Raw genomic sequence first — 16863 nt, 5'->3', positions numbered from 1 at the left:
CAAAGAGAGGGAGGGAGGGCGGGGGAGGGGGGCTGGCTGACACACACACACACACACACTTTTCTTTGTACAATACTTTGGTGAGGGCACTGATTTGCATAATATATTCCCACTACCCTAACCTTCACAAATACATGACTAAGCCTCACATAAACCTTACCCTAACCCAAACCTATCCCTAACATATACTTTACTTATAACCTAAACCCTATAAACCTAAAATCAGCCTAAACCAACTCTCAAACAGCCCTTTGAAAAAGTGAGAAGTGGCCACATCAACAAAACCAAACCCTACAGCCATAAATAAACAAGGGTCTTGTTTGTAGTTTTATTGCAGCTTGCTAATGTCTGTAATGTTCAGATAGAACTACAACACATGGAGACATGCATAGATAAATGCAAAGTTCAAGTACACACGCACAATGTCTAATAATTTTTATCAGGATTGCATCCTCAGCAAACTAGTTTATCTTTGTGAATATCTACATTAGATATCCTAGATATGACTAAAGTTATATCAGACAGTTTGTGGTGCTCAGTTCATTTGAAGGCTTTAACCCTACAGAGTTTTAGGAAACGGGCTAAGTAGCCTAATGTTTCTGTGCATGTCCTGCATGTCCCGTTGTCCTCCAGGAGAAATGCATATCTATCACCCTGCAGTGACCTGTGCCAGCAAAACGATGCTAGAAATAGAATCTGCTATGCGGCATGAAGTAAAATACAAGGCTTACACACTGATAACTTTAACCTTCTTAATTGGGAACATGCCCATCCATGTGCTAACAACATGTCGCCAATTCTTGTTCCCGTATAGATTTACAGTTTGCTCTTACCAGTAATTTAAAAAGCAGTGATCCCTCCACCAGCGGACACATCCGTCCAGCAGGTAGACTGTTGCTCCTCTGTGAGTGGGACTGCACTACACCCTGCATGTGCTCAGAGATTAAATAGACTATGACTCATTTATTAATGCAAAACAATATTTCCATACGATAAGATCTTCAGTGACACAGATCCAGGGACAAGAAATGTCTCCTCTCAGTGCACCGGACACAATACACACTCAGAAAGCTGCAGCTGTATAATATCAATCTTTATTGTCTATAAATTATGGTTTAATTTCATTATTTTATCATTATAGGCCTACTATACTAGACTATACTGTACTACGATATGCTATGCTATGCTATTCTATTCTATGTTATGCTATGCTATGCTGTGCTATCCTATGCGATGCAAAGCTATTCTGTATGCTGTACGATGCTATACTATACTATACTTTACTATGACATAATATACTATGATATACTATACTTCTATATACACCACAAACCAGAGGGTTGGTGGTTCAATTCCTGGCTGCTGAAGTGTCCCTTGGAAAGACCCACCCCCAGCTTGTCCCGGTTGGCTGTGCCCACAGTGTGTGATAGAAAAAAACTGCAGCATTTAGCAGCACTGTATGAATGTGTGTGTGAATGGGTGAATGTGGCTTGTAGTGTAAAGCGCTGTGAGTGGTTTATAAGACTCAAAAAGTGCCATATAAATACAGTTCATTTACCATTTATCCACATCAACTAACTGTGCGCACGACTTCCTGTAATTAAAAGGTCAAACTGTGTTGTCATGTCCGATCATAGCTGTCATATGTTTTTCAAAATAAATACAACTAAGCCAGATGATGCTCTACTGGTGATATATGCATCCCTGTTATAAATGACCACACTGTGTGTGTGTGTGTGTGTGTGTGAGAGGAGTGTGGGGGTAATTTGCTCCTAACAAAGAGAATTTGTCATTGTATTCAGATCAATTGCCTGATTAACCGTCTTTGTGTATTGATGGTGCTCAACAGCTGTGAGGTGGCAGCTGTCATGCGTTGTGCACACACACTGAACAGTCCATAAATTATTGAGATCCCAGGTTAAAGATTGCTCCCCGGGCCTCAGGCCATGCCTCTTCAGCATGCACACAGTCTATCTCCTTGGCCGCTGGCCCTCCTGGATGCTGCGTTTCCCTGTGCGGTCACACTGACAGGCTGGCAGCCCTCCCCCCTGGCTCAGGGACTCAGAAGCGCCTCATATGCGAGCAGAAATTGTGCTTATTCACCACCCTCTGGGCTGACAGTTGCAAGAAGCTGCAGTGGAGTACACATGGTTTATATTCTGTGATTTGAATGATGTGTAGGTCATGAAAAACATCGGACAATAGTCCTGTACAAGACACAAAAACACAATCTGAGCAGCGAACAACCAAACAATAAGTGGTGACTTATCTTTTTAAAAATGCATGTTATGGCAGAACAATGAAATTTGATCTATTGAAAGTGGGGTTATGAAATTGTGGTTATAATTTAATTTTTTTGATATATTATAGTTTTAGAGAATTTTGTGATACTGACGTCTCTTAGTGTTATACTGAGAAATGCTTTTAATAATTAGTCTACCATCTTTTCTGTATGATAACATTAGAAACACCACTGGATGTTTTCTTAAAATTTAGTTTAAATACAACAAAATCTTACTTAAAATAATCACTTAGCATATTTACAACGATTTGCATGGAGACAGAAAATTATATATTTGAAGAAGCACACTTTGTTACTTTAACAAATTGATAATAACAGGAACACATATACTTCTACTGTATTACTACTCCTTCATTATATTTTGCAACCTGATCTATTCACCTTGTTCTATGGAATAACCACAAACAAAGGACAGAAAGACATATCAACAAACATACAGACATTAGTCAGAAGCAAATTAATCAAATGTATTACAATCAAAAAGTTATTTTTAATTCAGTTTACCTTGTTAATGTTTTATATGTATTTTATTTATATTCAGTCGTGCAGCAGAAAAGCGATTTTTTTGATTAAAATCGGACAGGAACGTAAAAACACGGTGTCAGTAGCAACACGGACGATATTTAACTGCGCACAGTAGGCGGGTCTTACATGAGATTGACGGGCTGTTAACGAATAGGAATCTAAATACTCTCACCGTTGTTGTTGCGTTGGCCAATCACAGTCAGCGGGGGGAGGGACGGACTCACGAGGTGAAGTGTAAACAATGGAGGCGGAATCAGTTGTTGGAGAAGCATGAGACTGTGAATGAAGACTTCTCACAGGATAAAAAACAAACACGTGTGGATATTTAACAGTTTCCATTTAGCTGCCGGGTTCAGCTCCACAGGTTGTTCAGGCTGAGGTGCACAGGGGGGCTGTTCGCATCATGTTTGTTTTCCTGCTTCAGTCTCTGAAACCTGCCACAGGTCACAGGTCTGGGGTCAGAGCTGTTTAGGCATGTTTCCATGTGTCAGTCGTGGGATGTGGAGAGCTGCTGCCGTCCACACGCTCACAACCAGGTCTGTTTCCACGTCTTCTACTTCTGCTCTCAAGCCTCCGTTCATCTGCTCCCTGTGGTTGAGACTAGATATGAACAGTGGAAGTGAATGAAAACCTGTAAATGTCAGTAAAACATCATCAGACAGAAATATAACTGGACGATACAACCAATAATCATAGAGAGATCAAAAGTCAATATCAATAACTATCACAGCAAATGTCACTTTCTTATTTCTTTTGAGTTTACAGACTGATTTTAGCTCCTGAGTGAAGGCTGTGGTTTGAAACTCCTCTTTATCTGTACATCTTGGGTCATTTCACTTGCACAATACATATTCAATATATTGATATAGATTGAACACTTGTTATCTTGCTACTGATGGAAATTATACTCTGATCATTATTAATGACGTTTTTCTGCCAAGCCCTAATCACAACTATCAATAACAACATTAGCAGATATCTTGTGTAAAGAGAAGCAAATTTCCCTTTGATTTTGAATCTATTAGCAAATAGAAAAGCTTTTTAATCTTTATCTTTAAAGAGACTTTCATACGATGTGTTGGAAGCTTATGTAAGAACAAACATTGACTTACGTTACTAGTTAAACACGTAATCAGAGTTTACAGTGCGTCTTATTACTTCCTCTTCTCCAGCAGAAGAACTCCAGCGTGCAGGCTCCTGACCACCCGTGACTGCACCCCCCCATCTGCACTGGCTGATGCCGAGACTATCTTTTCACTGTCGTCAGGTCATGGCAGGTGTGGGGTCGCCGTGGTGCGAGTCAGCGGTCCGTCCTCAGCTTCAACACTGCGGTGCATGGCCGGGCTCACACGCTGCCTACCTCCTCCTCGCACCGCCATGCTGCGCAGCATCAAAGACCCCATCGGCAAAGAAGTGTTGGACCGAGGACTCGTCATCTGGTTCCCAGGTCTGTTCCCTAGGACCACACACACACACACACACACACACACACACACACACACACACACACACACACACACACACACACACACACACACACACACACACACACACACACATTGGATTTGGGTGTTTAGAATAAAATGAGTCTTATATTAGATGTTAGTTGTCTTTCCACAGATAGTCATACGTTAAATGAAACCATGAAATAACCTTTTTCAAGCAACCTTCCAAGTGCCAGCTGTGGTTTTTTTGTGTTGTCTTGAATCTAGCAATGACATAACAGGCTTGATTAGAAGTAAATGTACGCCCACCGTGAAGGAACAAATTATACTTAAACTGTTGTATGGTACTTTGAAATCAAAATACACACCCTCAATCTCTGTGTGAGGACCTTGTTGAGTCAAACCAAACCAACTCTATTACTAAATATTAACGTCATGTCCCATCCTTGTGTGTTTTAGAAAACGTCTCTAACCTACAAGCTACAACTGATCTATTTTATCTTATCATATCATTTAACCTTGTGAATATCTGTAGCTTTATCAGTGTCACCCACTGGTAGTTTAATTAGGGTATTTCTAAACATTTAAACTTTTACGTGCTGCATTTGAAAGACTCAATAATATCGTGTCTCTTGTGTTCTTGTCATCAGCTCCTCACAGTTTCACGGGAGAGGACAGTGTGGAGTTCCACATCCACGGGGGTTCTGCTGTCATTACTGCCGTCTTACAGGCTCTAGGTAACATCCAGATGTCTTAATGAGTCTGACAGAATGCAGTATAATACAAACAAACAGTCTCCTTATTGCTTTGCAGGGCATCGATGGTATATTTGTCTTTATAGCCCAAAGCTCTCAAGCTCTAAGCCTGCAGAAAACGTCTAAATATAGATTCTAGTCGAATCGTTCAACTGTCCATCACTGGGACTTCAAAGAGGAGTCTGACACATGCATTCCTGTTTCTATGAAGCTTATAAGATTTGTCTTGGCAAGTGTAGCAATCCTCCTGTGATTGACAAGTAATATTCTCACTGCAGTTCTCCCACGGACCTTCTAGAGGGCAGTGTTGTATAATGAGAAATGTTAATAACCATCACTCAATATCAGGATCTCACTGTTCAGGAAAAGTTAAATAAAACATTACAGTGATGTCACAAGACATTTGTGAATAATTCTTATTTTGTAAAACTAAAATGTTTTTGAGAGTGTTGGTGAGTTAATAACAATCAGGCAGGATGTTGGATAGAATATTTTGCCGTTGTTAATAGATCATTACCTTCATTTGCCAAATGGTTCTGTTGCTCACCATTGTCTCCCCCTGATGAGACTTGGAAAATGTTTGAGAAAACACTGAAGACCTCTTTGACCTGCGATGTCGTGAACCCTGAGTGACACATTGACCCTGGGTTTCATCCTCCTCTGTTTGTGTGTGGGTGTGTGCGCGCCCGTGCACGCCTTGTGTGCAAGATGCATGGCCTCCCTGGACCTCATACGTTTTTTACGTTTGTATGCCGTGTTTGTGTTTCTCAGGAAGCGTGCCTGGCATGAGGCCTGCTGAAGCTGGGGAGTTCACGCGGAGGGCCTTTCAAGCCGGGAAACTGGGTTTAACAGAGGTCGGTCAGATTTGAGCTTTTCTGAGTAAATTTACAGATTACATGTGGAATAAACAGGGTCAGAAACACTCAGGGAATTCAAGGTCATTCAAGGTCCCGTTTTGCATCTTTTGGCCTTTGCACATTTCTTTCATTGATGAAAGAAATGTGTTGTTGTTTTTAAAAAGCAGCCAAGTATAAAGCTGTAAGTGTTAATAAGGGGCTGTTGTGGATATTCTGTGTATAATGTTTAACACTATCATGATTTAGATTTCTATATATATTCTATTTACATTGGATATATTACTTCTCTTTTTTATATTGCCTTGTGTTTATACAGTAGTTTTACTTATTCAGTCCTTTTGTTTTCAGGTTCTTTTTTCATTATCACATTTGCTGCTGTAAAACAGCAAATGACTCCATAATGGGACTAATAAAAAATCATCTTATCCTAAATGTTAGCTGTATTAAGTACATTTAAATTTTTTATTTATAAATGGGCAAATGCGTTTTTTACAATTGAATAAAATTATTCCTAATTATAATCCCATCAAGGAAGGAAAACTTGGGTGTTGGAAAACTGTTTCCTAGGTAAAACCGAAAGAACATTGAAAAGTCAGTTGTTTTGATAACCCAGAACATGATTGGAGAACATTTTCTCTAAATATATGTATATACTCTAGATATTGCAGCATAATAATGTATAACAGGTACTTCTGTTGTTATAATATTAACTAGTACAATGCTGCTTGAAGGTGGAGGGACTCGGGGATCTGATCCACGCTGAGACGGAGGCCCAGAGGAGACAGGCTCTCAGGCAGATGTCAGGAGATCTGGGACGCCTCTACCAGGACTGGAGCCACAGACTGAAACGGGTAGGTTGAGCGTTTGTACCTGAAAGACAGAGACAGAGACAGAGGTTTATATACATGCAGACAGATGTTTTCATCTGGATTACTGATGAAAATCTACCGGACGCAGGCGCTAATCATGTTCACAGATAAGGTCATTTCTTAAAGTTTTATTCACATTACACAGCAAATGTCAATGAACAGTAGTGATCCATTAGGAGTGACCTATACAAACAGTGGATGGAAGAAGCAGCCGACTGGCTAATTGGCTAACTGGCTGTGTGTTTTTCCTTCATCATACATCATATGATGCACTAAAAAGACAAAGTGCACAAGTCAACAACATATTCAACATATGTCTTGTTATGTTTAGAGATTTTAATGAATAACTTTTACATATGATAAATCTTTAAGTCATTTCATATTTACTCTAGAAACCTGTGTATTTAATGGTCCTTCAGTTGAATGTTTGATGATCACACATCTCTGTTTCTCAGAATCTCTGCTTGCTTTCTGGTTTTGACCTGTATTCACACTGGGTTTGTTCTGGTCTGTTACGTGACTCGGACTCTGCCAGATGTTGTCATTGAACTGACAGATTTACAAGTTGTCTTTAAAAAAAACAAAAAAAATGTGTCCAATCGTGCGTTAGCTTCACAGCAGCAACAAGCCCAAATCCTGGAGCTCTCCCTGGAGAGACATGTGCATGTCTGGTGTTTTGGAAATTACCTGTCGGTACCATGACTGTAGGTCAGGCCTCAGTATTTTCACACCCAAACAATGCTTTCTGGGTTTTTTTTATGTAACTCTGCAGCTGCTCTTGCTCCACACTGTTGATGGATTAATTTACAGGGCTCTGAGGCTTCCTGTTTTCATGTGACTCACACGTGAAGCGGGCCTGTTTTCTGTTCAATACTGAGAATCAAAATACTGATGTGTATGCACGTGTAGATACTTATCTTACATCCCCTCCTGCCCTGGAAAAATAACACTAAACAAACAAAACAAAAGCAAAAGTCAAAGAGAAAAATACAATAAAAGAAAGAAAAGAAAAATACTTTTACTCTACAAAAGGAAACCCAGCCTGGCGTTAAGGGGAATCAGGTAACATACTGATGGGACTACTTCATTAATTGGGGATATTTTATAATATATATTTCATGTCAAATACTTTAGTCCATTCAATTGAAAGAAGTTGGTATTTTTTATATTTATTATTAAATGGAATACTATTAGTAGTAACTTAGTACAGGGGTTTTAACAGTAAAATATAACTGATCATCAAAGTGTAAACATTTTATTTCACTTCCAGTAAAGTTTTTCCACAACTCTACTGTTTGTTCCCTTCCAGTAAACCTGTTTTTATATATATTGAAATAAATGTCCCTGAAGATAGTGTTTGATTCCTTCTATGACTGAAGGAACAGGTTTACTTCATGTATGAAAGTTATCATGTGATGATGTCAGATGGCAGCGACGTCTGCTCCGTGTTCTGTGTAGTTCTTTACTGTCCTGGCCTCTGAACTGCAGAGTGACCCTGTCGAGGGGTTAATTTGGACTTTCCTCAGGAAAGCCACTAGTAAGCATCCAGTGTCTCAGCTCTATTTTTGACTTTCAAAGAACAAGAGGTTTTAAAAAAGCATCGCCTGCAATGTAACTCGCTGCTGTTCCACCTTCTCTCAAGTGACTATTTAATGTTTTTTCCATCTCTGGGCATCTGGCTTTGCATTGTTTTGGATGAATTAAACCTCAGAGGGGTGATGTGCCCTCCGCGCCCCGTACAAACTCCAATCAGGCAAACCCAACGTTTCAATTAATGCAATTTCATAATGATGTCATCATGATGTCATCAAGAAGTGGGATTATCCTTCCATATCTTTATGAATCATTTTTATCCATACAAACTTTAGGTCTACAGTCCCATAGGAGGTAGAGATGCCTTGAAAAATGCATTTTGTACCTAGAATGTTACTCAGTAGAGCTCACACCTCCACCAAGGCCCAACAGTCCTTTTATGAAAACACATTTACATTCACTCACCAGATTTTTAAATTGCACAAACTCATAACTATCAGTCCCCTAAATATGCTTCCTCTAAATATTGTTATCATCAAGATCCATGAGTTATTCTCACACGCACACACTCTCACACAGAGCAGGCAGTAAATCAACATATTGATGTGTTCTGTGCAGCAGTATTGTTTTTCTTATCTACACAGTATCCTGTATATACTGTGCATAGAGTCGGGTCACTGTTGACGTCAATGTATTTAGTGGAGGCGTTTGTTCTGTTGTTGAATGCTTCAGACTGTTTAGCGAACAGACTCAGATGCATGGTTGTCTTGCACCACTTGGTACTTGAGTCAAAGCCCCGTCTGTAGTTTGTTGTTGTGAACTTTCTGCATATAAACTGTTAGACAACTTATTTGCAATACACCACATTCATTAATAAGACTTCCAGCGAAGCTACAGGCTGCTCTTTACCCTGATATGATGTCTTCAGTGACGTTGGGTGTTTCTTGTTTACAACTCCTGAAAGAGGGTGAGGGTTCCTTAGAGTCACCTAAGAGCAGCAGGTCACTGACCGCACATGAGCACCTCAACTCAGTGGATTCCAGCCAAACCCTCCTCGATTGTGAGAATCTTTGGAACGAGGAATCTTGCAACACTTTGGCACCAGATCACGAACAGTGGTCCAGGTCTTCTCCCCTGAGAAACTCTGTTGAGCTGCTTGTCATTAGCTTTCTTAAGACAGTTCCAAGAAGCAATCTGATCCAGGCCTTTATTTAGTTTTCAGATTTCTGGAAATCCAATTCATAGGAAGTATACCATCTGTATAATGCCTCATCTGACACCCAAACAATGCTGCTTTTTTGGGCTTCCCACTTCTGTGAAAGGATTAAAGAATGGGAATCTGACGTTTCCTGTTTTTGTGCAGCTATACCACTGTTGTGTTCCTGTCCAGACGTGTCACTCAAGATACTGATCAGTGCTGTGGTTAATACACTGATGATCTATAGATAGATATAATATAGCAGCAGTATGCAGCATGTACCTACACTGAATACATGTGTTGGTGAACACTTAGAAATACAAATTGTGGGACCCAAAATGTTTAGTCTGTGACTATGAATATTTTATGTTAATGAATTAGTTACCTGTGTTTAAGTATCACCTGCTTCACGAGAATAAACCCACGTGAGCTGCTGTGTCACTATCCAGATTTATTTTACATTAGATTCCTGTTCACTGCCAGTCCTGCTTGTCTTTCAACACACAAACAAACTTAGAAATAGAAAAATATATATTTTTTAAATGGCTTCAGATTTAAAATGGGATGACACATATTTCAGCCTCTTCTCTGTTCTGCTTGTGTCACAGTGTCTGGCTCATGTCGAGGCCTTCATCGACTTCAGTGAGGATGAACTCATTGAGGACGGGGTCTTAAACCAAGGTATGTGTGCACGTTGTCCTAACAGAAAAATAACAGGACTGTCGTCCCTGGGGCTTTAGAGGGAGGCATGCGGGTCCGAGGGCTTTCTCTTTAAAGCGAGGGGAGCCCGGCTGTCTTCCTGTTTGGCTCTTGAAATGCCATCGTGTGAGTTTGCTGCACAGTGGGGAGAAGCTATAGCCATCCAACTGCTCAAAGGCCAATTTCCTTTAGGATGTGTGGATGGAAGAGCAGAGGGACAGTAAAAGCATTTGTCTTACCTTCAAAGCGAACCTGCCATGCCACTCACAGGAATAACGCTGCCAGCAGCATCGTCCGTACGGCCAGGTTTCCCATGCTTTCAGTGTATGTGAGGTTTTCTGTATGTGTGTGTGTGTCTGGTTTGTGTGTGTGTATGTGCGTGTGTGTATGTGCACATAAGAGGGATGTCCCCCCTGAGACTGTCGCCTACTGTCTGGCACTGGCGCAGCTCTTCACAGAGCCTCACAAGCTGTGAAGCTGCGACACAATAAACCCTGGGAACTAGTGTTTGTTGTGGTGGCACGAAATGTTGGCTCATGCCTCCGAGCAAATAATAATAGACTATGATCCATAAATAGAAAAACTGGCATAAAACATTCTATTTCCTCCTACAAAGATACTGCGTTTCACATGATTTCCTTCACATCTGAAGTTTTATCTCAAGTCTAAATCTTTAAGAAGTATAATTCATTCTCTTTAAGAAAAATGTCTTATTGTTGATGCAGTGCATTGTCAAACACACTTTTCCGCTTCAGTCCGTGACCCATTTATCGTCTAGACGACGGGTGTCAGACGCAGGACGATGGGCTTTTTTCCTTCAAAGGACAGAAATTCCTTTTACAAGGCCACAAACGTCAAGTTGAACGTGAAGCCGTCGTCATGTCCTGTTCCCTCCTCTGTCTCCGTCTCGCCCCTCGCAGTGGACACATCGGTGAGCTATTTACGAGCAGAGATGGAGCGACACCTAAAGGACGAGAGGAAGGGCGAGCGGCTTCGCAGTGGAGTTCAGGTGGTCATCGCCGGAGCTACTAACGCGGGGAAAAGTAGCCTCCTCAACACACTCTGTAAGAGAACCAAGGGAACCAGTGAACACACAACACACACACACACACACACACACACACACACACACACACACACACACACACACACACACACACACACACACACACACACACACACACACACACACACACACAGGAGATACATCTAGAAACAGGCATCAGTCTGACTTTGAAATAAGAATCTGTGTTGAAGCAGACAATAGAGGCCAAATGATCAGGATTGATCAAATTACCAATGTCCTATTTGCCATGTTCAAGTGGAGATGTATCACATGCATATAAATAAAATAGCAAATGCTGAATATTTTCTTTGTTTATTGTTGTAACGTTAATGTTAACGTTTTGATTCTAAATCACTGGTCATTTGGTGTCGACCTAATGAAACCCCTGTTGTTTATGGTGTGAGGTTATGTTTGTCTATGATATTGTATCCTGAAATCATTAGGAAGCACATTATATAAACTATCCAGAGTGGAGGCTTGGCGGGGGCTCCTCACAGCTTCCTATCAGAATAATAGGGTTATTTATCAAATTCAAGATAAAGTGCCGTTATCCTTTCCTGTGCTGATTATTCTTCATGGGGGCCAGAAGGCACAGACAAGTAATAATGAGCTGTCAGCGTCAGTGGATGTGGGATTCATTGGCGTCTTGGACCCGTGAAGTTCCTGAATGAAGAAAAACGGAAAGGATGACGGAAGATATCCCCTGTTGTGTTTGGACAGCACAGAACTTCAGTTTAAAAGAAGTAGTAGAAGAGTTAATGTTCTGTTATCACAGGAAAAATCCTTTCTTCTTCATTAATGATCATCAATTTAATACAACAAAATGAAGAAAATAAACAATTTACAATGGCTGATACACAGAAACAACTATTTTGTGAGAACCCCTTTAATTCCATGGTGAGAAGAAAGTCAGAAAGATTTGAGCTTTGAGTCCAATCCCCCCAAAAAACAGCTAAACCTCGTCCTTTACCTTTTTTAATCCAGGCCAGAGACCTGCTGCCATTGTGTCCCCCATTGCTGGGACCACCAGGGACATAGTGGAGACGGCTCTGGACATCGGTGGCTTCCCCGTCCTCCTGAGTGACACGGCAGGCCTCAGAGACAGCTCGGACCTGGTGGAGAGAGAGGGCGTCCGCCGAGCTCGGGAAAGGTAGAGAGCAAATGGAACAGTTTTAATCAGTTACATAACTTTCTCTCAAGATCTGGATGAAGTCGACCAACAATCCTGAGAAATCACAAATAATATTTTGAATGTCTGACTTCAGGATGCAGTATAACTTCACAGAACAATAGAAATGTGTAGAGAACTGCTCTGCTGCTTCAGCCACTGTTTGAATGTGTATAATATAACAGAACTAAATGAGGCTGGGGACCAGTGGAATATGTCACTGGGAACAAAGAAAGGAAGAACTAAGTCAATTGTTTTCCCTTGTACATGATGCTATATTTTTGTAATGTCTGTGAAACCTCCAGAGTTTATTTTATGCTGAGCCACAGTTATAAATACACGGGACAAACACTCTCAGGAGGTTGCGTAACGATGAGCCACCTTTCCTCGTTGGGGAGTTGTTTCACCGTTGAGAGGTTCTTCGTGTGTGATGCAGAGAAAAGGACATATATGGCCATTTACTAGCAGCTACTTCCACTGTTTACACCAGGGAAGAATAGCCGAGCTCGTGGCACTCGTCATCACGGCTGTATCACAAACAGGCAAACACGCAAGTAGAACCTGGTTCACACCGACTCACACATGCATCAACTCGGATACGTGTTCAGTGACATGTTTTATTACATGGGTTTGGTGTTGGAGAGAAAAAAACGCATAACACACTCCCTCATTGATTATTAATTGATTATTTATCAGTGAATGTTTCCTGTATTTATAGAAAGTTGCATTAATGCTGCAGATGTAAAAGGAAAACAGCTCCAAGTTTGAAAATAAGGCTGTTCTTTATTTACAGTTGATTTAAGTGCGTAACCAAAACAGTGTTTCTCTCTGAACTTAAGATCTTCAGTAAATATTCAGAATAAAATATGATCATTTTCAAAATAGACAAATATAAACTACAATGTTACTCAGCAGACTTCATACCTCCGCCAAGGCCCAACAGTCCTACTCACACTCGTAAATATCATACCTCAAATATACCATAATACCATAAATAGCATAATAAATACCAAAAAACAAAGGAGTGGGGCAGAGGTAAATATTTTCCACAGTTCTGGCAAGTGGAAAAGCATCACACAGCAATGACTTGTAAAATGACTTCACTGAAAATCGCACTAATGAAATATATTAAGTGGTAGACGGACTCAATCCACCTTTTCAATGGGAAATGATCCTGTTGAAAATGCTTTTTTTTAATTAATTTTTAATATTGTTTGTTGAGTCGTAACAGAATCAGATGAAAACTATCAATGAAAAAAAAAAATAAGATGAACATCAGATTACAAAAATACCAGTTTCAGTGCAAATATTTTGTAATTCTTTGGCTGTTTGTTTAAGTTAAGTGTAGGAAGGGTGGGCAGTTTATGTTCTGTGGGGAACTGTTGTGTGCAGGGAGCAGGTCAGAGGCTCGTGACCTGGGTCACTACAGGAAGGACATGGTAAGTACAAGCATCCGCTGCTGCTGCTGCTGCTGCTGGGTCACAGTGAGACAGAGCTGCAGAGTATTTCATAAAAATATGAATCAAGAAATATCAAAACCAACACTCATACGGTTTGTGTAACAAATTGCGCAGTATATTTATTTTTTAACCAAACTTTATGAATTCTTCATCAACAGCAACAGTACAATATTTACATAGTAGAGCTGCAGTTATTTACTGTAGTGAAAGGTGGTGCTGTGTGATGTGTGTTTACAGAGAGAGTCCACAAATCCACACAAATCCTGCGTCTGTCTCAGTCCTTAGACGACAGACACCAAACCTCTGCTCTTAGATGTCTCACTGGTGTAGAACAAATATAAAACCTTAATGCAGTGACAGCTACTCTCATATTTTCCATGTTCCAAAAACTCATTATAGTAACTTTTACAGAAAAATTAGGAATGTACATATGCTGCCTAATAAGATGGATGTGTTTCATTTTCTCTGAATTAATTAATTTCGAAAACTTTAAATTTTCCGTTCAAATGACAGAAGGTGAATCATACGATATTAAAAACTTAAGATATTTATCTCTGGTTATCTCATGTCAGTATAATTTCAGTTCTCCTATGAGCACCCAAACCTCCTGGCTTCATACCAGATGTGATGTATATTCAGTGTGAGGAGGTGAACATGTTCTGAGATTACTTCCCTGTTTCCAGGGTGGAGCAGGCAGATCTGACTCTGGTGGTTGTGGACTGTGCTCACGTTCCCACTGACGCTCAGCAGGCTGCAGCTTTTCTACAGGGACACCTGAGGAGTGTGCTGCCCGCCCAGGAGCAGACTGACACAGGTATCATGCTGTGGCATCTTCGCTTGATGAGACTCTCAGAGAGACTTCAAGGCTCTTCACAAGAAAACTAAATAAAATAATTAGTTTCAGCACCAAGTATCATCATTAAAAGGTGGTAGGTTAATCCAGGTCAGGGAGGTTGAAGTCACTTTAAATCATCAAACAGAAATGTGCCTGAGGGAGAAATAGCTGAGTCGTTGGTGTTGATTAACAACTGAAACTGAAAAATAAAATATACAATTTGACTTAAAGTTTTTTAATCATTATCATTTTCCTGTGTTGTGATAGCGTTTCCTGCAGACAGGTGTCTCCTGGTGGTGAATAAGACCGACCTGCTGCCTGAAGGTGAGAGACAGAAGCTGGACATGGAGCTGAGACGGGTCCCTGGACTTCCTCCTGTCTGTCTCATCTCGTGTCACACTGATGAAGGACTGCAGGACTTCCTCACGCTGCTGCACAGCTCCGTCAAAACTCTGTAAGGAGCCATTATTCATCATGTTCTCTTGTGTCAGGACAAGTTTCATCAAAGAGACTTCTCATGTCTCCTGTGATACATTTATATCACATGTTTGCAAGTTTTAAAAGATTGATATCAAACACCAAATTCAGAAATGCTCAATTCCTGCTCTATGCTAAATTCAATTAAAACTAAATTAAAGAAACAGAATGATTCTGTTGCAAATTGATCCTTTTAAATATCAGATTTTTGTAAAAGGGGGTGTGAGTCGGGCTTTCAACATTTCCAAACCAAAAAAAAACAATGGGTTTTATTGCTCATCTGTTTCATTTTGTTCTCTGACTTCCTCTCTAGGTGTGGCGACCCCCTGTCTGGTGGCCCCACCCTGACCCAGGCTCGCCACAGGGCCCACCTGCAGCAGTGCGTGGCGGCCCTGGCTCAGTACAAAATGTACCGTGACACCGACCTCGCTCTGGCAGCCGAAGGCGTCCGGTTGGCTCTCACCAGCCTGGGCCGGATCACTGGCCGAGTCGGGGCGGAGGAGATCCTGGACATCATCTTCAAAGATTTCTGCATCGGAAAATAGTCCAATGAGATGTGGTGAAAACATGAAAAACATGGTGATAATGGTCTGCTCGGAGAGGAAAGCTGTGCTCTTGTGCCGTCCCTGTTGGATCAGTAAAGACAACGAGACAAAGGGGCATGGCTTCGTGCCAGAGTGAAGAGAATAAAACTCGTGTTGTTGGCTGCAGAAAATGCCTCTTCTCCCAAGACACAAACATGTTTGTTTTCTGTCGATGCTTTTTAATGGACTGAAATAGTTTCGGCGTGATGACAGGTGCCTCAGAGGCCCCATGTGCTGGACCAGTGTTTGGCTCGTCTTGAGTCGTAATTTAAAAATAGATTTTCAGACCCTTTGATATGTGAATACATGTATTGGGCTCCAGGGTCACAACACAGCAGCCAAGAAGATTTAAAGTGAAGCCAGCTGCAGACTTCTGAAGGTCACACACTCAATGATTGGATGTTTACTTGCTCTGCAGGACAATGATGGATTTGTTTGCGGAGCAGGTATCGTTTCTGCTGAGTGTGTGTGTTTGATGAGAAATTTACTTCACATGTGCCATTTGTTGTATAATATGTAATATTTAACCATTTAAAATTGGTGATATGTTCATACATAATAAATGTCCCAGTGGATCCTGGATGTTTAAATAGTTTTGTGTGTGTTTTTGTAACAAATCAGATTTGTCATAAGGACAACTGGCAACTTTAAAATGGTATCTTGTAGTTGTTATGGTGAAAGTTTTAGTTACAAACCTAGTTACACATCCATTGGTCATGTGTTTCTGGCTACCAGACAAATTTCTGTCAGAAAGTTGAGTTTTTTCCCTCAGATTAAATATATTAGAGTCTAAGATTTATTCCCACTTCCTCCCCCATAGAGTGAAACGTAACAGACCTACAGTGTGGAGGCAGTCAGACAGACCCAGGTCCACTCTGTGGGAAAGGTTTGCTTTAGGAGGCAATGCTCTCTGTGCCCTTTGTTCTCCTGTCAATCTGGCCTTGATCAAATATTTATGTTTCCCTGTTGACCTCCTCACCCTTCTTCCCCACTTGGTTTCTTGCCTCCCAGTCTCTGACGACATTGGCCCTACTGTACACCAGCCCGACTGCCCATCTCCCTTCTTTTTTATCTCCTTCAACTGCGTCTC

General features: G+C 40.9%; 1 protein-coding gene across 2 annotated transcripts; it reads left to right on the top strand.

The window, feature by feature from the left end:
- The first annotated feature begins 3038 nt into the window (after positions 1-3038).
- gtpbp3 (GTP binding protein 3, mitochondrial) lies at positions 3039-16363 on the top strand. Of its 2 annotated transcripts, none has more exons than XM_047343203.1 (11): positions 3039-3363; positions 4003-4274; positions 4923-5009; positions 5799-5881; positions 6616-6735; positions 10093-10165; positions 11104-11247; positions 12234-12399; positions 14561-14691; positions 14980-15166; positions 15503-16363. In XM_047343203.1, exons 1-11 carry the CDS (start codon positions 3302-3304, stop codon positions 15732-15734), a joined length of 1557 nt encoding a protein of 518 aa, XP_047199159.1. In that variant the 5' UTR covers positions 3039-3301; the 3' UTR covers positions 15735-16363. The 2 variants fall into 2 exon arrangements, with proteins under 2 accessions (XP_047199159.1, XP_035033027.2); XM_035177136.2 differs by having other exon boundaries at positions 4000-4274.
- Positions 16364-16863: the final 500 nt, after the last annotated feature.

Source organism: Hippoglossus stenolepis, chromosome 14, assembly GCF_022539355.2.
Source record: "Hippoglossus stenolepis isolate QCI-W04-F060 chromosome 14, HSTE1.2, whole genome shotgun sequence".
Lineage (NCBI taxonomy): Eukaryota > Metazoa > Chordata > Actinopteri > Pleuronectiformes > Pleuronectidae > Hippoglossus > Hippoglossus stenolepis.
This window is presented reverse-complemented; position numbering and strand designations above follow the sequence as displayed.